Source organism: Aythya fuligula, chromosome 7 (genome assembly GCF_009819795.1).
Source record: "Aythya fuligula isolate bAytFul2 chromosome 7, bAytFul2.pri, whole genome shotgun sequence".
NCBI classification, from domain to species: domain Eukaryota; kingdom Metazoa; phylum Chordata; class Aves; order Anseriformes; family Anatidae; genus Aythya; species Aythya fuligula.
The window spans coordinates 2,466,953-2,492,094 of NC_045565.1; the positions used below are offsets into that span (position 1 = coordinate 2,466,953).

Here is a 25,142-nt window from a genome sequence, read left to right on the forward strand (position 1 = left end):
AACCCCATGAAATATAGGCACCTAACACAACACAGCTTGTAAATGCCTTTTATTCCAACAACTGAAATTCAGAAGATTGGTAGATGTGCAGCTGGACATGCTTAGCATGAATGACAAAATAATGTCAATCCTATATTAAAGATTTGGGTTCATAACAAATTTCACATATGATCATATGTAAGAGAGAAGTCTGTGCAGGACTCCGGTAGCACAAGGCCCCACAGCATACAGTTTGAAACTACACAGATGATACAAATATGGAAAATAACACACAACACTTTTTTAAAAATGCATCCGTCATTATAAAAAATCAAATCCATATCCCACCGAAGGACATTGAAAAGCTTTGAAAGATGTTACTAGGCTTTAGAAATGGTCCATGCTGAACTTGGGATATTTTTTCTAATCCTTATAAATAATTATTTTCCTATGTTTGGTAAGATTAGCTACGGAGAATTTGTGTTAAGACTCTGTGGACAGGAGTACAGAATTTCAGATAATATTAAGCTGAAAAGGTGGTTTAAAAATGTTTCTGTGATACAAAAGCCTTACATCAAAGAAGCAAATACACCACCACCCCCCTCTCATTTCTCATTTAAGAAATAAATAAGCATACACTGTAAATTCTAATTTTCAGCAAGTGTGTAAGCAAATCCTAACTGACCTTGACCTCAGCTTTGCTAATTTTCAAACTCTGACATTTATTCCCTGAGTAGATTGGTTCCCTTCATACCATGTACATAAATACTGCAAACCTTTCCAATGACTTGAATTAGAGTGTAAGTAAATAGCTGGTTTTAATCTACATAATATTTTGAGAGCAGACGTTCTGCGCTATGACTATTAAGATATACCCAGCAGCCATTTGTATAATACTAAAACCTCTTACATATATTATTAAATGTAATGCTATCAGCCAGGGCTTGTTTTATGCCACAGAAACTTAAATAATAAAATACGGTGTGGATAAAATCTGCAATAATAGAAACTTAAGCAAAATTAATTCAAGTAACAGATAACATCTGGGGGAAAATGTAACGTTATATCGGTAAGTTATGCAAAGCTAATTTTATAATAACTACCACATCTGTGGAACTCATTTATTAGAACACTTTACCAATCTTCTTTCCTGCCGTTATTCTGTTTTAGAAATTTTCCTGTATACTATTTTATTGTCTTTGCCTACATTGGTAAAAAGGTAATTTGCTAGCTCTCAACAAAAAGAAAAGCATGTGGGTTTACGTACAGAACAGCATGACCCTTTTTATACTTTACCTGGTTTTATGCAAACTTCTACTAGAAAGAATCCTGGGAAAAAAATGGTGGCACATGGCTGGAAATTTAGAGCGATGTTTCAACACTGGCTGCAGCCCTCAGCTGTGACTGCTGGGACTTGATGCAGCTGGGGTGGGAAAGTAAAGGTGATGCCAAATGATGCTTCCCACATGATCCTCAGCTGAACGCTGGAGCAGCCTCTAGCCTGCGCTAACTTGTCCGGGTTCAAGGGGCCTTTTGGCACCCCACTGCACCTAGGAATTAGTAAGAAAATTATATTTGACTTCTGCTCCTTCTGGTCTCTCTCAGAGCATCCCTTTATCTGCAGCTGACACTGATCTGTTCTCTGTATTTATGCCACTGCCTTTATTTGTGTTTGAGTTCTCATGGACCCATTGGATCGCAATGAGCATGAAAATATTGCCAATTAATTTTAAGGCATTATCGTCTTGCCAAACTGTTCCTCATGTTTTGGTAGTTACATTGATTCAAAAGGACACTTTGAGTAATACATCTTTGTCATGGTGAATGATGCTCAGATAATGACAAATCCTCAGGATTTTTTTTTAAAGTATATATATTTTTTTAATGTAGGTCAGTGGAAGTAATTTGCCATAAATTTACTCAGGTTTCAGAAACTAGCAACATTTTTTAAAGCTAACTGTAGCTGTATAAAACTTACTGTGTCTCCTCTGTTTTTAAATAGATTTTACTACGGAGCCATTGGTGCTATTAAACATGAGGCTTTGTTCAAAGGAAATACAAAGACTTAATTGTTTTGTATTTTTTTCTCTCTTTAAAAAGGAAAGTATTGCATCAGAAGGATTCATTTAAATACGTTTGTTGGCTTCAGGCTCTCGCCACAATTCATTCGTTCTAATTTTCCCCTGGACTTGTTAAGGAGACGATGTATAGGAAGGAGCAATGCAGAATGGCATTTTTAGGTCACTATATTTTGGCTGTAAAATGTAGTACTGCTCACAAACTTACAAACTTAGTACTAAACAAAATATTTTATATTTTACATTGCAGTTTCAGAGACTTTTAAAAAACTTTTGGCTGAATGTTGAGACTGTTACGGCTCATTAAAGAGACTAGTTCTGCTGTAATTTAGTTATTTCTTAATGATCCAAGGGTTATTATTAGACATGGAACAGATGAGTAAAGAATAGCTCTCTTTAAAGGGACGCAGTGAAGTAAAAATATTATTCTAAAACAGAATCTCTGAAAATCTTATCCAAGCTACAAAAATGTATTTGATTAGTTAGGAATTGATTTTAAAACCCCATCTAGTTTTTTTTTGTTTGTTTGTTTGTTGTTGTTTTTTTTTTTTTACATTATTATTATTTTTTAATTGAAACCAAGTGGATAAATGGAATAATGATTTGAACTAAATAAACTTGAATACTTAACTAAATAACTAAAAGCAGCCATTTTAAGGAAGCAGAAACTATTTGTGAATTCTCATCCAACTTAGCAAATATTTTTCATTGAGAAAATACAGGGTGAGAAATCAGAGAAAATTGAAATATTTGCTAAATCAAAAGGACTCTCATTTTAAAAAGCATTAGAATTTGAAAACAAATCTTCTGGTGTAGTTTAGAAAGAACAGCATTTAGGTCACCATTCTGATGAAAAAATAAACTATTTCATTTGTCAATATTTAGACACTAGCAGAGGGCTGCAAAATTTGAGCCACAAGTGTTACTGGAAATGCTTCTTGGTCTCTATAAAAGCTGCTTTTCTCCTCACTTAAATTCTGGAAATCTTTTTGTCAGCCTTTTGGGTTGTTATAAACTTGAGATGATACTATCTACCTTTTTTGGGTAGCTCACGTATGACAGAATCCAAACATAACTTCTGAAATACTTTTAGAACTACAAAAGAGATTTTTAATGCAGTAAAATGAATTGGTCTATCTGTTATTTTTTTTTTTTTTTTTGTCATCACTTTTGCAAACTTAAAGAAGCTTTCATGGTTTTCTGCATGTTTAGTTGTAGCAGGTAAGTGTAAGTAAGCCAAATATCAACTGCGCTGCGCTTTCCAAGGTGTGAGGAAATTTAATTTATGGGAGCTGCAATTACCCCATTGTGAATTAATGCAGTTGACTTTCACCATCCAAGCAAAATCTTGTTTTTTAATAGCTGACTCAGAACTGGAACATCTGCCTGCTATTCTCAGTGGGCACTTCCTTTTTGTAGAGGTCCAAAACATATCATTATTATGCCCTGTTCCTTGCTAGTTTAAAAATTACTTTTGTCACCTTATTTGGTATGTCACTGATTAAAAACAAACAAACAAAAAAAAAAACTCAAACAACAAAACAAAACAAAAACTTGGCCCTTTGGAGGACTCAGGGCAGCCTTCTGCATCACTTGCAAAAGAGCCTGAGTAGTGAGGATGAAGTGGTGCATCCCCAGTTAGTGCTGGGGCAAAACTGCCATTTCGTGGTCTAAACATCACTGGAGCAGCAGCTCACATGCCAGCTGGATACCAGTGAAGTTCTGATGATCGCAGGAAAAAGAAATGGGAGCAAGTTGGTCTAGCAACAAAAATTGATTAATTCTTAAGGTAAAGTCACATCTTTAAATCTTTTTCTTAGGGCCTTATTTTATGCAGTGTAACAACAGTCTTACTCTTGTTCACTCCTGAGATTGAATGCCCCAGAAGTCAACAGGGTCATTTGATCCCAAAATGCAACAAGATCCTTGTTTAGAAGTGACAAATTTGCATTGTGAAGACTGCATGTTACCTAAGCACTGTGTTTTCTAAACTTAATTATCCGTATGAGTAAGAAGCTGTAGTGTTAGGAAATTATGAAAATCATCTGTTCTTTCCAAGTGTTATAAATGGGATCCCTTGAGATACAACTAGAAATTAAAGCTGATCTATAATCATTTTCAGTATGCTTTCCAGTTCTGAGCACCTGGATAGTAACCAAAAAAAAAAAAAGTATTGTTTTTGCTGTTTGCTAAGGATTTCAATTCTGTTTAAAAAAAAAAATGCATTAAAGCTGTGAGCAATAATTAAACCTGAATTCCTTTTTTTTTAATTTTCTTACATATATACATATATACTGCCAGTATGTGATTGAACTTGCCCCACCTGCAGTTACCCCCTTCCCTCCTTTACTGGAAGAAGATATGCGTTCAGAGAGCTGTGAATCACTGATCGTATTGCCAATATTTGTAGAGATGGAATCTAAGGTATGGAGTTTTGTTCCTTTTTTTTTCAGCTATTTTTCTATGAGTCTCTTACCTCATTTAGTCCTATTGGTGCCCAGTCACTAATGACATTTATTTTCTCCAGAATGCATTCACTTCTAAAATGAATGCTTGAATGTAGTTGCTTTCATTGCATTAACCAGTCAGCAGAGGAGGATGTTAATTTGAGTCAGCATGTCTGGGCTCTTGCCCTATGCAACTTCATAACCTCAGCATCTGCCTGGCCTGGGCAGTGAAGGTGTGATGCTGATAGTCTGTCAGCAGAAGTTCTTAAATTCTGGCTTTGTGTATTGTGGTGGAGGGCCTGGAGAACAAGTCTTACGAGGAGCAGCTGAAGGAGCTGGGATTGTTCAGCCTGGAGAAGAGGAGGCTCAGGGGCCGCCTTATCACACTCTACAATCACCTTAAAGAAGGCTGTAGCGAGGTGAGCTTGGTCTGTTCTCCTACGTGCCTGCTGACAGGACGAGGGGGCTAAAGTTGCGCCAGGGGAGGTTTAGGTTGGATGTTAGGAAGAACTTCTTTACCGAGAAGGTTGTTAGGCATTGGGATGGGCTGCCCAGGCAAGTGGTTGAGCCATCCCTAGAGGTCTTTAAAAGACGTTTAGATGTAGAGTTCAGTGATATGGTTTAGTGGAAGACTGGTTAGAGTTAGGTCAGAGGTTGGACTAGGTGATTTTGGTGGTCTCTTCCAACCTAGGTGATTCTGTGATGCTGTGGTTGTTGGGTGTCTTCGGGCTGACACTGTTGGTCCTGTAGAGAACAAGAGAAAGCTCTAACTTACATATTTCTTATTATGGTTGGTTGCTGCTAGGGATCTGATCAAGAAGGTCACCTGGAAGAACCCTGTCCAGAGGCAGAGTCCCTTGAATCAGGTGCTGTGGCTGCTTTCACTGTTGAAGATCAGAAGTCTGCAGTGGGTGGAATCCCAAATGAAATCATTGGCAACCTTGAGGTACTATTGCTAGAAAGCTATTCGCTAATTCTATGGTTAATTAGCTAGCTCAGCTTTAATGAATATAAACTGTATTCATGCTAAAGCTGGCAAAAAGCACGTCCATATGCTGTAAGAATGTGAATTAGCCTCTATAAATAGCTCATAGTTTAGTCAGCCTACGTGTGACAAGATAAAAAATATTCAGTAATATAACAACATATATCTTCAGCATTACTATGTGTTAGAAACATGGGCCAAATCCTGCTCTCAGTGATGTCAGTGGCAAAATTCCTCTTTGGGGGTTCAGGACCAGCTGCTAGGATGAAGCATGTGCAATATGTGCTTAATATAAATTGTTAGACACATCTTTGTTACACATCCTCCGATCCGTATCAGGAATAACACACTCATACCAATTCTAGACCTTGGTTGGTAGCAGCATAAGGGTAGAAGAGCCATCCTAATGGAACAGATCAGGTTTCAGTGTGTGGTCTGCAGACTCCGAAGAGTCTGAGTTATTTCTTAAGGGTTCGTGAAAGGTAGTAAGCTATTGTCAGTGGGCTTAAATTTGTAGTAGGGTGATCTGCTTCTCCATAGGGTGGTCTGTAAATTGAAACGTGGAAAGCCAGCAGAGTAGACCGTTGTTATTTTGTAAACTGCTCCCTCAAGCGTATGAAGTTATTGATAGTAAACCAGCTAGAACTCAGTTCAACAATGGAAATACTATGTGGTCGTATTTCAGCGATCAGGTGGCATTAAGCACTTTAAGCTTTGTGTCATTACAGTTTTTGATCCAGCATATAGGATACGGTTGACTGAGCAGAAGTTTATTAAATATATAGTATTATCTGAAAATAGTGTGATATTGATAAATTGCTTTGCATGGATTATGTATGAATGGGAAATATCAATTGGAATAATGATACCATCGTTAGATCTACCTACTTCATTTCATATTCCCTTTCAGCATGCCTTTGGCAATGGAAGAGAACCTAGCCTATGTTCTCTTACTCCTTTCCATCCCTACAGAACAAAGGAATGCATGATTTTCACTTGACCTTGATTTCATTAGCGTCAGTACTAAGAGCTTTTCTTCTTTACAAAACCTGCTGAGATGAAAGAAATGCATTTTTTCCTCTTTCAGAACTCTAGTTATATACCTAGAAAAAAAAATCCTTTTTGTTTTTGAAAGTTGTTCAACAGTTCATCTTTTTCACCTGATATTTAAGTTGGGGTAGTCCCACCATGAGATTTTTTTAGCTGCTACATAATCAAACTCATGGCATTGTGTTGTTATGAAAGAACTGTGATTTTGCAATCTGCATTTTGTCTGCAGTGGACAGCTTTTGCTCTTGTTGGGTCTAGAAAATAACTTCCAGTCTGAAATCATAGTGCTGATGCTCAGTGATGGTAACAGCAGCCAGAGTAAGCATGGTGGCAACTGATTTCCACTGAATGTAGAATTGGAGACAGAGAGCTTAAAAAAACTGGAGAAAAAAAGGCATCTGGGGTGGCTAGGAGAGGATTAGCCTGGAGGGTCAGTGTTCCACAGGAAAGCATCTAAGCATACTTACAGTTTATGGGAGTATAGGGATAGGAACATATTTGTTGGTACTTGAAGGTGGATTTAATATGATGAAGGCAATATCCAAAGGCACAAAGCTGAGATAGAAATCCCAGCTTTTTGATGCTGACCAATTGCATGGAGAACTTTGGAAAAAAAGTTCTCCATACAGCAGATGTTGAGGCTATCTAATGACAGGAAGTTTGCAGGATAGCAGCAGTAGGGATTTCCAGGACGTGCAAAACAAAATGTTCCTAACATGGCAAGTTACTGCAAGTTTTTACGGGCCACATCCAATCACTTTATCAAAATTATATGAAGTCTATTCAGAATGTATCTCTAAGTTTTGGGTCAATTTTGGTAGTCTGTGAAGGACCTTTTATCCCTTTCTAATTGTTTCAACAAAACATCACAATTCTTGGAAGGACTGCATCATTGCACGCCTTCTGTTCCTCATGTATCTTGGCAGTGGTGTATGCCGACACGGAAAAATACACGTAAACTCCCCATAAAACCCCAATATTTGTGCTCTTTGTCCCAGTGATCCCACATTTCTATATGCTATCAAATTAAGAACTGCTACACTTTATCACTGCTGCAGATTTCACTAAGATATGTCAGAACCTTTGTACTTTCCCCCATGAATATTACACTGCAAATTAAGTGTTCAGTATGTACAACAGTCTGGATTTCCAGAATATGATACACATTCATAATTGTGTTTGTAATTAAGAAAGACAAGCAACATCACAGAAATATGTTTTTTTTTATTGTTCATTTTCAGTAATGCTTTCTAATTCCAGCCATTTCAATAAAATGTATTACACTAGAGAACAAACATCTGCAGCAAAGGAAAACAGTGGAAACAATCAAATCCCAAAGCAATTTTTCTGATTTGGTGTTTATTGGTAAAGGCTGTCTGAGAATACAGGCAAATTAGCCTATCTCCCAAGACAAGGTTATATGAGAAATGGCTGTCCCAGATCACTTCCCGTTCATGGCAGACATACCATACATCGGGATTGCGCACAGTAATACGATAAAGTGTTATCACGTAAGTACAGGCTGAAACACCGTTATGTCTGCAAAACAGGAAGGTGTGTAGGATAATGTCTGTCTTACTGCACCACACTGTGTCAAAACCACAAAGACAATGTGCAGCCTAAGATAGCTCCAGCATAACCACTTTTTTCTTCTGATTTTCTTTACAGGCAGAGATAAATGAAAAGCTGCAAATACAAGAAGAAGCTTATACTTTGAGAACCGAAAAATTAAAAAGTCCTAAATAACCAGATAAGAAAGGTGATGTTGAATTTTACGGAAACTGGGGGGTGGGCGGTGATACACAGAGAAGACTGGCTCTCTGCCAGAGCATAATTATTTTTGTATAAAGGAAAATGGTTCACTTAACTTTTACCTAGAAATAGTTCGTCCGAGTTCCTCAAATTCACTGTGTTCTGCCAGGATTGTTGTTTAGTTTAGACTTAAGTGGGAGACTGTAAACAGAAGGATATGTAATACAAGCATGTTGAAGTTCAGTTTATTTCTGAATATAAATCTCAGTTAAAAAAAAAAAAAAACAACTCTCTAGTTTTATTATTTCTTTCTTCCAGTTGTGAAATGCTTAAAAGTTTCTGCTTTTTCAGGATATTTTGCTGGAAGGAGAATACACAGAAAGAAAATGTAATTTTGAGGCATTGCAGATACACTAAGGAGAGAATTTAATTAACATGTAATTATACACTTTTTTCTATAGTTAGTTATTAATAACATGTATGTTATTTCATTTTAATTTTTTTCTAAGCTTTTAAACTAGTTTCATATATTACACTTCTTTATTTCCACCATACTAAAACTGCGTAAAAGAAGAGTATGTACTTTTACAGTCTTCCCAGAAAGAATTCCTTTTGATTTCCGTGGATTTTTTTCTGGAATATGTGTAACGTTTCATCTGAAAATGCATTTCGTATTCCTCTGTATGCTAACATCATTCCGTATTTTGTCAGACATTATAGAAATGTTGTAAACACAAGAGGAATCTTAACTATACAATAATTGACATCAGAAGAACTGGTTTAACGTCTATGTTTCAAAATAGTAAACTATACTAATTGCTATGTTACAGAACTCTGTGCCCTAGAAAGCATGGTAAAAATAAGTCATGCTTTCAAGCTAAGAGCTGGATTGCGTGTTTAAGTGAATATTTACGAAACAGAATATTTTATTTGTTACAATTTTGTATTTGTTTCTCGTTAAGTAAAATGTTAGGCTTTTTTTCACTTCACCCACATTTTTATGGTGAGAACGAAGAACGTTCGCAAGCCTGACTCATCCAGGCAAAAATGACAATAACCTGAAATAGTTTGCCTGAAAGGTCTTGTTTGTCACTGCCTGCCTCGCATGGGCGTGCTCCCTGGTTGTGCTCAGAGCTGAGAGCACAGCCAGAAGGGGGCATTGCCTGCACGTTGTTCATCAGAAAGAGCTCCCAGAATTAAAAGACAATATTCAGTAGCTGCGTTTGAGTGCCAATAGCCTGGAAGTACTCTTTAAAGTACATGTCAGATGTGTGGGCACTGGACTCTCTGTAAAGCAGTTGTTTGAGATGTTAAGTGGGCAGAATATTTTAGTTGGTCTCACCTGTTGAGAAAAAGAAATTCTTCCCGTTACATGATCAGGAGTAAGCTCTATAGCAATTCACTAAAAGTTTTCTTCATTTTTCTATCCAACATGGGCCAACAAGTTAATAAGAGCTTCCTTTCAGCTATAAAAGCTAACTATTCCAATTTGAACGGTGAGGTAACTCATGAGGAATTATTGGTTTATCCTAAAAAAAAATTCTTTAAAATCTCTAAGATCCATGGTTATGTTCTGCAATGTTTTATTGCTTTGAAATATGACTTTTTTTTTTGGTCATGAAAAATTTCTAAAATCAAAAGGACCTTTATTTTGATACATAAATTAATTTCCCAGAGCATTATGCTAATGTTACAAGTTTCCCTGATTTTGAACTCAAAGATGCGAACATAACTTCTGAAAAGAACTGTCTGTATGGAAGGGGAGGAGTGTTTCTTAAAATTTTTGCTGAAAACGTTATTGTCAATTTAGCACTTCAGTCAAATCTGATGACTACAACATTCTTGCTATATGACAAAGCAGAAAAGGAATAATGATGATTTATGTTAGGACCTAAACAAAGTTAGGAGCTAAACAAAGGCTTTTGCCCATATCTCTTCCTCCCTCTCCCATATTTTGTAGAACTTCTGGGAAATTTTGAAGTGCTTTGAAGATGAGAAGTTGTATATGAACATCAAGTATTACTGCAGTGATTTGTTAGCAGTCGCTCCTAGTACATATGCATAACAGCTGAGGTACTGCAGAAATTCCACGTGGAGTTCAAATCCCACAAACCGTACTTGTAGCTCTCTTCCTGCTGACTAATAGTATTTGTAGCTATCTTCCTGCTGAAATAATGCTACCAATAAAAACAGCCCCAGGGATTATTATTTTTTTTTTATTATTATTTTTGAAATGGGAGGGGGGATAGTTAAGGAGACTCAGTTGAAGGCGGGAAGATGAGCAAAAGGTGGACATGACATCTCTCCAAGCAGTCAGAGTACATGCTCTGACACAGCATATGAACATCAACTCGAAGAATCCTTTCATGTCTTCAGAATGGTAATATGAAATGCAAAACGTCATGCTTTGGATGGATGGGTAGGAACAAAATGTTCAGATGCAATATGGTGCATTAAGAACAGTCTCCAGCCTGTATTCCTGGCTTTTCCGATGGTTTAAATCAGGCTTGCTGTTTTTAAAGTCTCCCGTGTCATGTTGAGTTACTGCTATAGTTGTCTCTAAAAATAATTATACTGTCATTTCTGGGACCTACAGTTGAGGCTTTTGAGGCTTTGGCATAATAATCTTTGATTTTTTGTTTCACTACTGATGTGACATAGTTCTTTAAAATATACATACTTAACGTCGTTCTTAACGGGTTCCACCCTACAAAGCTTTCAATTTAAATCAGGCAGATGTAGAAAAGAAAAAAGATGTTACATTCTGCCTTGTCTCCCAAATAAGCAAGGATTTTCTAGGGGGAAAGGGATAGAAGAAACACTATAGTTTTTCCTCTGTAAGGTATAATATTGATGCTTTTTAGCATCTGCATGGTAAAATCCTGGTCTCCTCTAGGATTTTATAATGAGGTAGTGAACAACTAGTAATTATCCTCTAGCAAAAGAAAAGCTTTTCAAGCAATGCTTTTCCTGCGTTACACTGACAGAGGATGGAAGTTTAGAAAAGATGGAAAGCAGCACTTTCCTGCATTACATTGACGGAGAATGAAAGTTTATAAAAGATGGAAAACAGCTTTCCTAATAAGAAGCTGGCTGGAAAAGATGGAAAAGGGGGCAAAAAGAGAAAAGTTTTTTTTTTTTTTTTTTAACCTGTTCCACAGTGTTTTGCCATGACCTTTTCTTCTCAAGCCTTGCTTCTCTCCTTCTGCACCAATACTTAATTTGAATTTGAAAATTACCACATTGTTTCCTTCCTAAAATTATAACTGACATTCCTAGAAAATTTGCTTTCCCAGAAAAGCACTGTGCGTGGGCTTTGTATTCAGCTTTCCACAAGTGAGAAAAAGACATTTTCTTCAATAATCTACCCTGCCAACGTGACCACAAAATGTGTGCAAAGTCAGCATTTGTCCATTTAAATCAGATTTTTAAGCACATGATTCAGTTAACCACCAGTACGCATGCATCCAGGTGCAGGTATTGTACTTATTTGTAAGGATTTATTTTGTGAGTAGTGTATTGTTTTCATTGATGGGCTTTGGTTTGCAGTTCATACTAACTGTGTAACAAGAAACATATTTGTATTACACACACTTGTTGGTTGTGGTGTTTTTTGTTTTGTTTTATTTGTTTGTTGTTGTTGTTTTTCCAGTAGTATATTTTAAACTTTTTCAGTCCTTATTTCTGCCTTTTCATCCTGTAAGGTGCTTGGGCTCCTCTGTTAAGGGATTCCTGTGAGATCTGTCTTGTTCTGGTGAGATTTTCACAAGCCACTGCAAAGAAGGGTGTTCTGATGCTACTTCTGCTGTACAGAGCCTCCCTAGCATAGGCTTGATCCCAGGTTGTAACCACCCAGAAGTAAGTAGAAGACAGCTGCTCAAAAGAGAGGATACTATTATGGGCTGTACCCTCTCATCTTCAGCTAGCCCCTGTTTATGGCAGAGTGTAGGTATGACAGATGAACTTCAACATGGGTTATGTGCATATCAAGGGTCATAAAGAATTCATAGCTAGTGCGTGTAGCTTTCCTGTGGTGTGGAAGGGTTGTTTACACTCTTACTAGCACTAGTAAGAGCGATGTGTCATCCTGAAGCAAAAGATACTGCGGGTAACCGGGCAATTCACCCCCTTTCCTCTCCCTCGTATTCATTTTAGGATGGTTTTATACCTGCCCCTGCCACAATGTGCGTGGTTCTGCTGTACACTGGTGTAGGGAGGAGTTGTGCCCAAGGTGAGATCACCTCTATTTCTCTGCCACAGTTGTCAAGGAAATGTCAGCAATGACAAAACACTCGGGCTGCATTGCTTGCCATGAGCAACTCAAAACTCATGCATGTAACTCTTCAACCCATTTTCTTGTGGCACTTCAAGTGTGCAGAGCAAGCGACAAACTCCAGCAGTTGTGGATTTAGATTACACGTTCGTGCCAAAAAAGAGAAAGAAAGAAAAAAATCAAAGGATAGTTGCAGTGACTCATGTAATTGAGAGTCCCATTCAGATGCAGAGCATTAAAGAGAACTTTGGAATTAGTAATACTGCAGAAAGAACAGAATGTAAAATATTTCCCGGACAGAAACAGCCTGGCTTTTTACATAGTAGAATTAGTGGCCCACTGCTTTAAAGCTTTCACTGACAAAGCAAAGACTGCATTAAATATGAGGTTTGTGTTCACACAGAACTCTACGCTCTCACTGTTGGCTAGGCATGCCAGTAGTTGTACTTGTTTTGCACATTTAAGCAGCTGATTGAAAGAACGAAATAGGGAAAGGTCAGTCGCTGTAAGTGCCCTGGTACAGTGGAATAGGGGGAGTAAGAAGGGAGACCTATGGCCTGACAGAAGGAGATTGTTCAAAGGCTATGAGAAAGAATGGTCCATAAAAGTTACTTGCCTAAAATGAGGATAGTAATTCTCCATTCCTGGAGGAAAGGCTGTTGGAGTTGTATTGATTTGGGATGCTGATGTGGATGGTGATTCAGGTTGGGAGATTCTGCAAGTGCTTTGAAGGATCTTCTGGATGAGCCAGTTCCTCCAGTGGCTGCAGAGAAGGCCTCAGGATTTTGCCTCCCTCCACTGAGGTTAGTCCCTGTGAATATTTCAAATTTTTAACCGGGCTCTTTTTTAACCCTTTCTGAAGATGTCTCATACAACTTTTTCTTAAAATCTGCATCTCGTCTCTTTTAAACTCCAGCCAACGCAATTTCTTGTCTAAACAGTCTGTTTTTATGATTGCATTAATTAGAAGTATAAGAAATGTCATGTCTGGACAGAGCAGGATCCAAATCTCCCAGCGTTCTTCCTTTGGCATTGTTTATGAGACATGTTTAGGGAAAAGTATAGGAACAGGATACCCTTCAGACTGAGGGATCCTTGGCGTAGCCTTCTATTGTTCAGTGGTTTAGAAACTTGTGGAGCCCAAGTATGCTCCCAGACCAAACAGTGGTTTGAAATTAAGTGATATTTTCTCCATAAACATGCCTAGGCCTTTTTTGAACTCTAGCTACCATACTATTCCATAGCAGCAAGTTCCACGCTTTAATTTTGTATTGATTAACACAAGCTTAGATGGATGGAAGAGGTTTGAGGTTGCTTGTCCCAGAGTCTGTCAAGTTCCTCAGTTTTATCAGTCACTTCTTTGTTTTCAGGTAGTACAGGCAGTGAGCCACGAATCTGCTGACTTTTCATGTACACAAGGAGCAGCCAAGATCCAGGTAAGAGAAAGCGTATGTTGCGTTCTGCTAGGCTGAACCTAAATTTCTGCCACCGGTCCTGTTACTTGTCATTTTTTTCTTGTGCCATACCTAACTTAATTATAATCTTCCTGAGCAGAGATGTATCATTCAGTTTTTATCTGTGTGTCAGCAGACATACACGTGCCCGCCCGCCTGAACAGAAAAATACTGACAAAGAGGGGAAAAATGCCCATGTTTGGTCTGTCAGGCAGACACTGGATACTTTGCTATTGTAATCATCAGAGTACTAAGTTTATTTGGAGCATATAAGTCGTGAATTACCATGCAGCTCCAAGAGGAAAACTTTGCCCTTTGATTGTTTTCCAAAGAAATGTTCTCAATTTCTTTTCTGCCAAATTCATATTACAGATCATACTAACAAATTTTCCCAAGCCTTATTGACCTCCTCCCTTCTTCACAGTAGTAACAGAAATTTCACTCATTACTGAGAGATGTTGAAGATTGCTAAATTTTGCTGATTTAGGAGCTGAGTGAATGAGACAAGCAGACAAAAATGTAGATACTGCATTGCAGAAGGCAGTTAGCTCCATTAATAAGAAAAATAGAACTTGTGATATTTCTGCTATTTCGCAGTACATTAGTAAATTGCCTGCTAACAAGCTAAGCAGTGGGTCTAAAGCACTCCCTCATGTCAAAGCCAGAAGTGTGCATACTGTACTGGGGAGTATTGATTTAGGGAGGACATTTTTTTTTTTTTTTTTTTTACTTCCCTTCCACCTGTAAATCTGTGCTTGCTTTTGCCAAAGTAAGACAATGTAACAGCGATGCTTAGTACATAGCATTGAACTAGGTCTTTGATTTTGATTGGAGCCGAGTTCTCGATGTTCTCTCCTCCTAAATCATTTGTAGGCAGCTGGGTGAGCCTGCCAAGCCTTTAGTCTGAGTAAGGACTTTTGGTTTGTTTGTATTTCTCAATGAGCAAGGTGAGACAAAGCAAGCTCTTTACTGTACTTCCGTACTATTCACATTTACAGTCATCTGCAATTGCCACGTGACAAATTTGCCACTTATACAATTTTTATTGAAGTTTTTCTACCAGGTGATTTTTGGATAAAAGCAAGGTTCCGATTTTGTGTTACTTTTGCTCTGAGATCATTTCAGCTTTTCTTTTCTTTTCTTTTTTTTATTTTTTTTTTGAGATGTCACATTTCAACTTAACAAATTGCCAGTTCATGCAGCTCAGATGCCCCAGAAGTCATTTCCAATGATGTACTGTAAAAGCAGGACTGATACAGATCTCTTGACTACATTTCAAAGACTTACCTTTGGATTACAGGGTTGCAGATGAGACTTTAATTCTGTAGAATTCAGTGGAGAGATGCTCATTTGCCACCAAAGGCTTTTTTTTCCCTACTTCTTTTTTTTTTTTTTTTTATGAGTAGTAAGGATGTGGGGTCTGATATTCTGTAGAAGTAGTTGAATAAATTATTCAATTGAATTCAATAACTCTCCATGCCAATATTTCTGTGAAATAATTCTTGTGCAGGGCTGCATGATGGTATGTCTTTGTTATATATGACACCTTTGTATATTGTCTCCCAAATATAAATCAGGGGGATCATCTTTTACAACCTTAATCTCCAGGCTTACTCCCTGCTCAGGTGAAACGCTTCTTGATCTCAACTGGCATATTTACCTTGGTGTGACTCAAGTGTAACAGAGGCGTGCTTGGGCTGCTTGAGGCTGTCAGGCTGGGACCAGCGTCGGCGGGGTGGAGGTAGGCTCAGGAACCAGGAGAACCGGGCTGAGCCCCTGCTCATCTCCACTGCACTATTGAGAAATGTTGTGATTTAGATGAATGCACGTTATTCCCCAGCTTTGTGTCAACAATCAAATAGGAGCTTTTGGATTTATTAGTTCCCAGTCCTACACCTATCTTAAATCATTATCATATAATAAGAACTCTATATGGTGCATTGTCAATAAAACCTAATATTGGGAAGATTACTGATCATCTAGTGCAAATGGAGAGCACTGTAAATGATTTAGAGAATATGTGTCAAACGTTAACGCTATCTAATACCTTCTAAAGTAAGTTGATAGCCATAAATCTAAGATAAACGAACTGTAAAACCACTTAAGAAGAAATAATACTTGTTTAATCAGGCTTCCAGTGAAAAGACTAGGTAGAAGAGAAATTCACAAGGAATTATTAAATCTTTTCTAATTCAGTACACTTTTGATAGGGAATACAAACCCACATTTGATAAGCAATTTTGATTACCTAAAGCTATCCTTGTAATAGTGCTAAATTATGACCCCACGGAGGGGGGGAAAAAAAAAAAAAAAGGAAGACTAAAGGGCATCTCTTTTATGGCTTACTGAGCTCTCATTTTTCCAGATTCAGCACTGTGTGTATCAGACGGAGATATAAAGGGTATTCATTGGAATTACCGTGCTGTTGGATCATGGGTGGTGTGTTGGGTTAGTTTCTGTTGATTTGGCTGTTCCTGTTCACTGATAACAGAAGCAGTACGTTCATTTAATGCTTTCCCCTGGGAGGAACAAGACATTTATTGGGAAAAGACTGCTTAAAATGATAGTGGAACAAACTCTGTGTTGTCGCATAGCTGAGTGGTAACTTACATAAGCTTAGTCTGTTGATTTCAGAGTATTTTCTACACTTGGATTCTGGAGAAAATTGTTTCACTTTCTATTTTTTTTCTTCAGATCCATTTGAAAGGTGAGTAAGTGTAGGTAGTGGAAAAAATAGGTTATGATTTTCATTACCAATGTTCTGATACTTCAGTTCTTACATGGAAAAAACTTCCATTTTCTTCAGTAGTTTTTTAAGTCCACTTGTTAATTCTTGTTCATCCTTTTGGCTTTATGATTGCTCAGAGCTCAGCATCACTGCCAGCATTTATTAGACCTTGACACAGAGCTTTTCTTGAAGCAACTGTAAAAGTATATTTAGCCATGGAGAAATCTTTCCAAAGAGAAGTGTGCTGTGACTCATGTGACTCTGCTGTTGCTCTGTTGACCTGAGCAGACTTACTCATCGTTTACATAGTGGCACATAGTGGCAGACAAGATTAGATTCTGGCTTGATGCCCTTTTTTTTTTTCTTTTTCCTTAAAGATAAAATGGATATCCAACTTCTTTTCCCCTATTATGAAAAAATAAGGACACATATGTTGCTTTGATTGGAATTAGTGAATGAAATGCAAATGCATCTGATCCATTTATAACTCATATTGCAAAAATAACCAGGGGATGATATGGCTGTGGCCAAACTGTATTACTTAGTACCTGTTTTATTCTTGCTCCCTCTCAGATAGGAAAACCTACGTGTGAGCCATTGCTATGCACTGGCTGTAATCACATCAAGTTGTACAGCAGTGTTTGAAATGGTTGTTTTCATAATAGGGATGAAACCTTGGTAGCAAATTTCCGTTAGCTGTGAATTTTTGAGATACTGAAGTCTAGCTGAAAGAAAGCTTGTTGATTTACTTTCTGCTTTCTCTTCAGCTGGTATAAAGCTAGAGTCATTTTACTAAAATAGCAGCTAAACTGAGCATACGTTAAAGAAAGATCATTTCAGAAATCTGTCAGCCTTGAGAACATTTCTCTTCCATTTCCTGAGAATACCAAGGAATAATTGGTTTTGCTACTCTGAGGCAGATCAGCTGTAGCGTGTATAAGTTGTATGTGTGTTGTGTGTGGTGTATTAGTAGTTTAAAAAAACAACAAACAAACACACATGCACACACACACACACAAAAAAAAAAAAAAAAAGAAAACAGAAGCAAGAGCTGGGCTGATTTTTACCTGCTGTTTGGTTGTTACAGGAACTGCAGTGTCTAGCCTGCCAGCAGAGAGCAGGGAAAAATTCACACGTGATCAAGACTTCCTCTGAGAACTGGAAGCTGAAGCCTTCATCGCATAAAGTGGTTTGTGAAAAGGACAATTGCTTGAAAATGATCAAATTTTATTTTGATGTCAGTGCTTTTTAAGGTCTATGTTTTGGGTTGTTGGATTTTTAAACACTGAAGGGTCACAGAAAGATGGTGATAACAGATAGCTAGTAGCACGTACTATTTTATGGAAGTTAATTTGTCAACAGTCTGGGAGATGTGAATGGCTCATACTGATTGGAAGTGGAAGGCCACTGGGATTTGATTTTATTTGATTTGCATTGCAGGACCTGAATGGGCAGCTGAATGAGCAAAGAGGACTGGAGGGTGCATCCTTGGCTTATGTCAGCTGCAAAAACTCTGTTCAGGGGGCCCTAGCAAGGCTGTGCTTGAGGACCTGCCCCCCTCCTCATCCAAGCTACATATGGGAGACACCCTCATTGCTTACTTATAAGCAGGTAAATCACACGTGCACACACATTCCTCTGTTATAATTAAATTAAAATCTTACTAATTTGGAGGCATACCTATCACGTTCTCTTCTAGGAAGAAACTATTATTTCTTCTTTTATTCTTTTCTGCTTGAATCCCAAGCTATCAAGGGCTTTCAAAGGAAAAGGAGTTTTTCTTCAGAAAAAAAGACTATTCAAATTATTCATGATTTATATCAAGAAGGGACCTTTGCTCTTTCAACTAGTAAAAAAGGGGGAGTTTGATCTTCCTCAAAATCATTTGAGAACCTTGTAGATTTCTTTCCAGAGCTAAAACTTTCTTACAAAGCTTTGGATATTCAGCAGAATAATGACTATTACATAATTGAAGCTCAATACAATACCATGGGGCTAATAAATGGTCTCCTGGTTCTATAGAAAATGTAACAAATCATAATAGCACTTACTGGGACTAGGCCAGGCACAAATGACAAAGCTGCTTTTGAAAGCGAGTTCTGGCCAGAAATATTCTTGGACCAAGATCATTTTCTTGACTGTCAGGGGTACATTTACTCCCTTTAATTTTCAGCCTAGATTTTATGTTGATCCTGAAACACTGAATAAAATCAAGCCTGTCAGTGCTGCTACTGCAGCTGTTACAGATGTAAATGCAAAGAAGGCTATTTAAGACAAGTCTGTTTCCCTGAATATGTTATTTTGAAATTATGCAGATTATACAAAAAATGGCTTGATATGTCCTTATTGTGCCTTTTTAAAGGAAGAAAAGGATGCTACACTATTAAGTGGTTTATTAAAGTTTCCGATCACAGCTCTTTTACTTAGAAAATAACTGTTCTATTGCGTGCTGTGAAGCTGCCTGTAAATAATTGGCAAAGGGGTATACTGCTTTGTGTTTTCCATAGAGAAAATATCAAATTCAATTGATTAATCAAAAGGGGCATTCTTTGATGGAAGGAAACCTTTACAAACTTTATTAAAAATATTGAATGAACCATGAGCAAAGTTCATAATCTAAGCTTCTGCTCTACTTTCTCAGGTGTGCTAGCTTCTGTGTAAACCTTCAAAAATTCTCATAAAGCAGGACATGAGATGTATTTAAAAACAAAACAAAACAATGCCCAACAACAACAACAAAACAGAGCAGTGTACTCCAAAACCTCTGTCTTGGTTTGTCTCTGCTATATCACTGTGGCTTCACTGTTTTTCCAGGAGTCACTCTATTTCCACTGGAGAGACAGGTATAATAATCAAGGTTTGGACCTTTTTTCAGTGAGTAATGCAGAAGCATACTCATATCATCTGTCTTTTCATGGAGAGCTTTTCTCTTATTCTGAAGGAAGAAATGAGATTGCTTTCATTAAAGACAAGCTACGTATGACCTGCAGGCTGAGCAAATGTCTCCTCTCTTTTTCAGGACGACAGCGATCATGTGGACAAATGCAAAATGGCTGGTGAGAATGAAGACAAGTGAAACGGAAACTCCCAGACCTGAGGGGAAAACAGAGCTCAAACAGGTGAGATTACCATATCTCTGTCTTGTAATCAACACTGAAATCATGGTCTGTATATGAAAGATTACATGTAAAGCCATTGTGCCATTCAAGGTCAAATGCAATTGGAAGTTAGCAAATAAGAGGTTTGTATTTAGCAGCAGGAAAAAGGTATTGGAATGTGTCCATGTACCAATATGTTCCATCATTGGAACATATTTTGATCAGAGATAAAAAATAGAGGGACAGAATAACTGAAGATATATAGGTGAAGTGTGAATAAGAGAAACTGCAAACACTGACTGATCATGGTACAGTAACCTGACGTCATTTTTGATTAGATCACAAGGCAGAGAAAGTTCAGACTAAGCATTGATACAGCAGAGTGAGAGAAAGGTGTCTTCTGTAGCCACAAGGGCTCAAGTATCCAAACTTGCATCAGACCCTGGGCGAGCAGTTATTCCAGGAATCTATCTAGGACACACACGACAAAAATGTGGATATTTGATGGGCATCCTCTGCACTCTTTTTTTTTTTTTTTTTTTTTTTTTTTGTGGTGCCTTTCTGTATTGTCCCCTCCTTGTCCTTACTCCAAGCAGGGATGGCAGCACAGAGCTGATGGCTATGCCTCAGTCAGCACACAGCCCGAATCTCACAGAGGGATTTTCACAACTGTATTAATAAGGAGGTGAAGCAGGCAATGTGTAGATTGCATCCTGTTGTGACATCTAGCTGGATGGTGGCATGGAGAGCGGAGTAGGACAGAGGTGTCTGAGGGAACCCAGCAGAGGCTGTCAGAGACCTTTGTTCTGGAGGGAGCAATTTGTAATTTCTTTAGAGTAGCATCCCTGACCTGATGGGGAAACAAAAAACAAAACCCCCAAAACTGAGAGCTTTCAGACTACCACTCTTGCCTGAAAGGGGCGTATGGGTGTCTGTCAGAAAAGCCTCCGTCTCCAGTTGATTCCTTCTTTGTTCTGGAAATAAAGACTGTCCTTGCGAGCAGAGAGATTTGCAGTGAAGATCCTCGTCAGTCCCAGCTAGAGTTAACACAGAAGCTCCAAAACTGATTTGTTGTTCAGGTCAAAAGAGATCATATTATTTAAAAAAACATCCTTCCTACATGCTGTCCCATCCTATGCAGTACCACTCTTCAAAGGGCTTATTCTAAATAATCCATTCTGATAAGTCAACCCATTAAAGAAAAGACAATTAAAACAAAACTTTAATAGAATGACAGATAAATGTTGTGACAGATTAATACAAATTTTAAAACCTGAACATTATCCTCCAAGCGGGAAAAGCTTCTAAATTCAAATTCAAAACAAAACAGGGAAAAAAAAAAGAAAAAAAAAAAAAAGAAAAAAGCAGAGAAAATCTCTGACTGCATTGCAGAGAATCATTTATTAGGTCTCTGTAAGTGATCATTTACATGAAACTTGCATTTAATCTAGTATTCAGCTCTTCCCTTTTATCTTCTGGCTGCATGTGTTTGTGGAGAACAGTGGTCCCTCATCCTGTCTCATCTCCCTTCCTGTACTGAACTGCTTTTGTTCACTTGGTACATATGTGGAGAGGGACATAAAGAAGAGAAGGGGATTTTGAATATTCCAGTTTCGTTTCTCTCTGATTCTGGCTTAGACCAAAAGCAGAAATTGTCAATTTCTGTTTTAAAGGTGAGCAGAATCTTTCAAAAACGTATAAATTCTCAGTTGTCTTCTTGTCAGTAGAGCCCTTTAGGGTCAAATCACAGGAGAAGAGCCTACAAGACACAGGATTACCTAGGGTAAACAGAAATATTATCTTCTTTACACTGTGCAGATATAACTTTTGGATGTTAGCAATGGCATGTGGGCTAAATACAGACATTATTTACATGTGCTGCTATTGCTAAAGCACCTAAGCCAGGTACTTCAGAATTAGCCCCACGTATCTGAATGTGTAGCAATCACCGAAGTCATTGCACTGTAAGCTCAGCTCAATATCCTGAATTTCTGCTTAAAACTGTTACACGCCTGGATTGAGATGTAAAGCCATCTCCTCGACCTGCTCTTAGGAGTGTCTTGCTCGGGGAAGTTGACATGACTTGAAATTCTCTCCCCTCTCACAAGAACGTGGCTCACGGCTTCTCCAGGCCACACTGACACCTCTTGACAAATGTGGGTTGCTGGCAGAGGTATAATACTGGCTTCGGAGATCTCCAAAAATCTGAGTGCTTCTCTCCTCATGTATCCCCCTGTGGTGTGTACCCAGCTGCCCTGCTAGTCTCCACCACTGATTTCTGTGAGTGACAAGCAAAGGCATTTCAAATTGAAAAGAGGTATTTAAATACTGTCAGGAACAACAGATAAAATGACCTCAAACAATCCCACATAAAGTCCTTTGTTATTTTCAAAGCGCTTTCCCAGCTTGACACCTTTGCTTTTTCATATCCAATATAAAATTCAAAATGTTTTATTCCAATGCAATCCATGAATATAAAATATAAATGTATCAAACCTCACACTGCCTTTCTTGTGCTACTGCTTTGAAAAGGGACCTGAAGTAAACTCAGCATAAAGATCAAGAAAATTATTGAGAAAATTCCACTTCTCAAACTTCTGTTCCCCTTTGTCTTGTTCTCATTTAGAACAACTTTTCTCAAGCAAGCGTGCATACAGCAGTAAGGAGCAGTGCGGATCCAGAAGGCTCTGTGGACTACAGCTGAGGACCGCCTGGGGGTAAGCTGACTGAGCTGTTTCAAGTATCACTAGCACTGGGGACCTACACAGACAAACTGTCTTTCCAATACCCTCCCAAAAGCCCCATCTCTCTGATACCTGCACTGCTCCTCCCCATGGCTGTGGCTACTTTCCTTTACATATCTTGTTACAATACAGCAGTTCTTGCCAACCTCTTGCCAAAGCCAGAGATTGCTCTTACACAGCCTCCCAAGGGGCATAACCTTTTCCACTTGCCTTTACACGTTCTAGGCTTTGCATTGCTCCAATATGACCCTCAAAACCAATTCCTCCTTTCTTTTTGCTATTGCCATTGCTTTGCATTATTTGTGTTGTTGCTGGAGAACTTATGTCCACATTATGCTGCCCTCCTCTCTGGTGAACGTGGCATCCCGCTGCCACTCGCTGTTTTACAAGGTTTCTTCTGCCCTGCTCAGTACGTAGGTGAGCACGAGAAACAGCACAATGATCTCCATGCTGTGCACAGCTCAGCACAAGTTGATGCTGTTTGTAAGGAGCAGGAAGGAGAGCTGGACTGAAGAAAAGCAGTCCCATTTCTCAGAAAAGCCTTTGAGTTTTAAGTTAGGAAAAATAGAAAGGTGCCAGTAAAGCAGGCAGGGGCTGGCAACGCCTCCTGACACCGTTTTTCTAGGATGCAGAAGGTCAGTAGAAATGGCCTGTTGTGGTACGATGCCTGAAAGGCTGATATCTAATTTCTGCTTTCTTTTCTGCTAATTGCTGTGATTAAATGACTTTGAAATTACCTCAGAGTAACTGAGTGCAGGTTTGGGGCCTTTGTGTACACAGAAATTGAAGTAAATCAGTTTAGAGATGTTTGGAATAGGCAGAGCTGGCAGCATGCAGCAGAGCACATAGCTGGGTGAATTTGCATCTTATTTAGTACGTCAAAAAAAAAGTTTTAAGCTGTGACTTGGAGAAGTCAAGCCAGGAACAATAAGCTTGTCTAGAGAATTCTGGTATTAGAAACTGAAGGATATGGAACCCTGTCCAAGGTAAATATTGACGTGACTCAAGATGAACTAGTAAAACATTTAATGAAGCTGAAAATAAGGCATCTGGGATAGATGTTTATTGTTAAAAATGAAACATTTAGTAAAAGTAGCATAGTGATGATGGAGGTTATTCATAGGGAAGCCAAGCTGGAGAAACAGCATCTTCTGAAATAAACTGACTCAGGTTATTTGTGAAACATGGAAAAAATTAGAATTGTAACAGAGCTAAAAATGTAAGTGAATAGCAGATGGTCATTATGGACATTCAGAGTGGATTTTGGAGAATGAATCATACCCAGGGACAAATTACTCAGGTGTCCAGAATAACTCTATTGACTTTGACGGATTTCTCTGTATGTGCCTTTGTGTAATTGAGAGTTTACTCCCTTATGCTGTGTGAGGACTGAATATAAAGAGACTTTGAGAAAAAGTACTGACTTTCATTCCAGTATCATTCTCGTGATGATAGAGAATAAGTTGCATTAACTTCATGAGGCATTTCAGGAACATATTAGGAGCTTTTCCCTTTTGTGCAGTACGGAAAAAAAAAAAAGAAAAAAAGAAAAAGAAAAAAAAAAACTTGCATAATGCTGTGAAAATAATCAGAAAAGCTCCATTAAACTGCAAATGGGAATAAACTGTGGTGCTGTATTAGAAGTCTTACTCACATGTAAGTCTATGGATTTATCAGAATGCTCTACTGTAAAATCCACTGAGCCAACGTTACATTCACGTGTTTACTCATGGTATAGGTATCGAGGAAGAGATACCAAAAATTGAAATTGTTGGCTTAGGAGTGCTCTGTTAACCAACTTTATTTTACCTCAGAAATGCAAGGCTAATGCATCAGGACTGATTACATACAAAAGATATATTTGATCTGTTCACATGTAGCATGCCTATAGTTGTTGTGGTATTGCTATGTTTATATATATATATATTTATTTATTTATATATAATATATATATAAATAAATATAAAAATAAAATTTATATATAATATATATATAAATAAATATATATATATAAACATAGCAATATGTTTATTTATATTTTTATGTTAAAAATATATCTATCTATATATATATAAAACAATGGAATAAACTATCCAGTGCTTATGCATATGCAGCTGTAGTCTCCCAGGTGGCTTTGAATTGCAATACAAGGACATCCATTGTCCCAGGCCAAAGGCACAGGATAATTCATATAGCTGATCGTGTGGCAGAAGGAATGGAGGCAGGGCAGGAGGAGAAGCAGGGAGGGATGCCCAGGAAAGACAGTGACAAAGGTGTCACCATCACTTGGACTAGGTTTAGAAGATCTGCAAGACAACCCATCCACTTCCTTCATTTCCTATTTATTGAGAAGGTTTCCTTTGGCTTGTCTTGCTGTTATACCCATGATCAAATCAAAGTTGCTGGTAGATCTTATTACTAACATAAACAAATGGCAGATCAGTTTGTTATTGTGCTAAGCTTCAAAGCTGAAGCGGGTCTTAGAATCAGTAGGCTCTACCAGTATTGACATGCAATTGAAATACAAAGGGGGGATGTTGGTAATATGAAACAT

At 38.0% G+C, this 25,142-nt stretch overlaps 1 protein-coding gene and 1 long non-coding RNA gene across 2 annotated transcripts in view; both read left to right on the forward strand.

The window, feature by feature from the left end:
• Positions 1-8,524, forward strand: part of CABCOCO1 (ciliary associated calcium binding coiled-coil 1) — a 53,412-nt gene extending 44,888 nt beyond the window's left edge. Inside the window, exons 7-9 of the mRNA XM_032191579.1 lie at positions 4,359-4,481; positions 5,310-5,450; positions 8,208-8,524. Coding sequence (XP_032047470.1) covers positions 4,359-4,481; positions 5,310-5,450; positions 8,208-8,285 — 342 coding nt within the window. The 3' untranslated portion in view covers positions 8,286-8,524. The remainder of the gene's footprint in view (positions 1-4,358; positions 4,482-5,309; positions 5,451-8,207) is intronic.
• Positions 8,525-13,053: 4,529 nt separating this feature from the next.
• On the forward strand, positions 13,054-22,541 carry LOC116491599. The gene is made up of 5 exons (XR_004253497.1): positions 13,054-13,367; positions 13,935-14,000; positions 17,834-17,935; positions 19,766-19,865; positions 22,471-22,541. It is a non-coding gene; the product is annotated as an uncharacterized LOC116491599 (long non-coding RNA).
• The last annotated feature ends 2,601 nt before the right edge of the window (positions 22,542-25,142 follow it).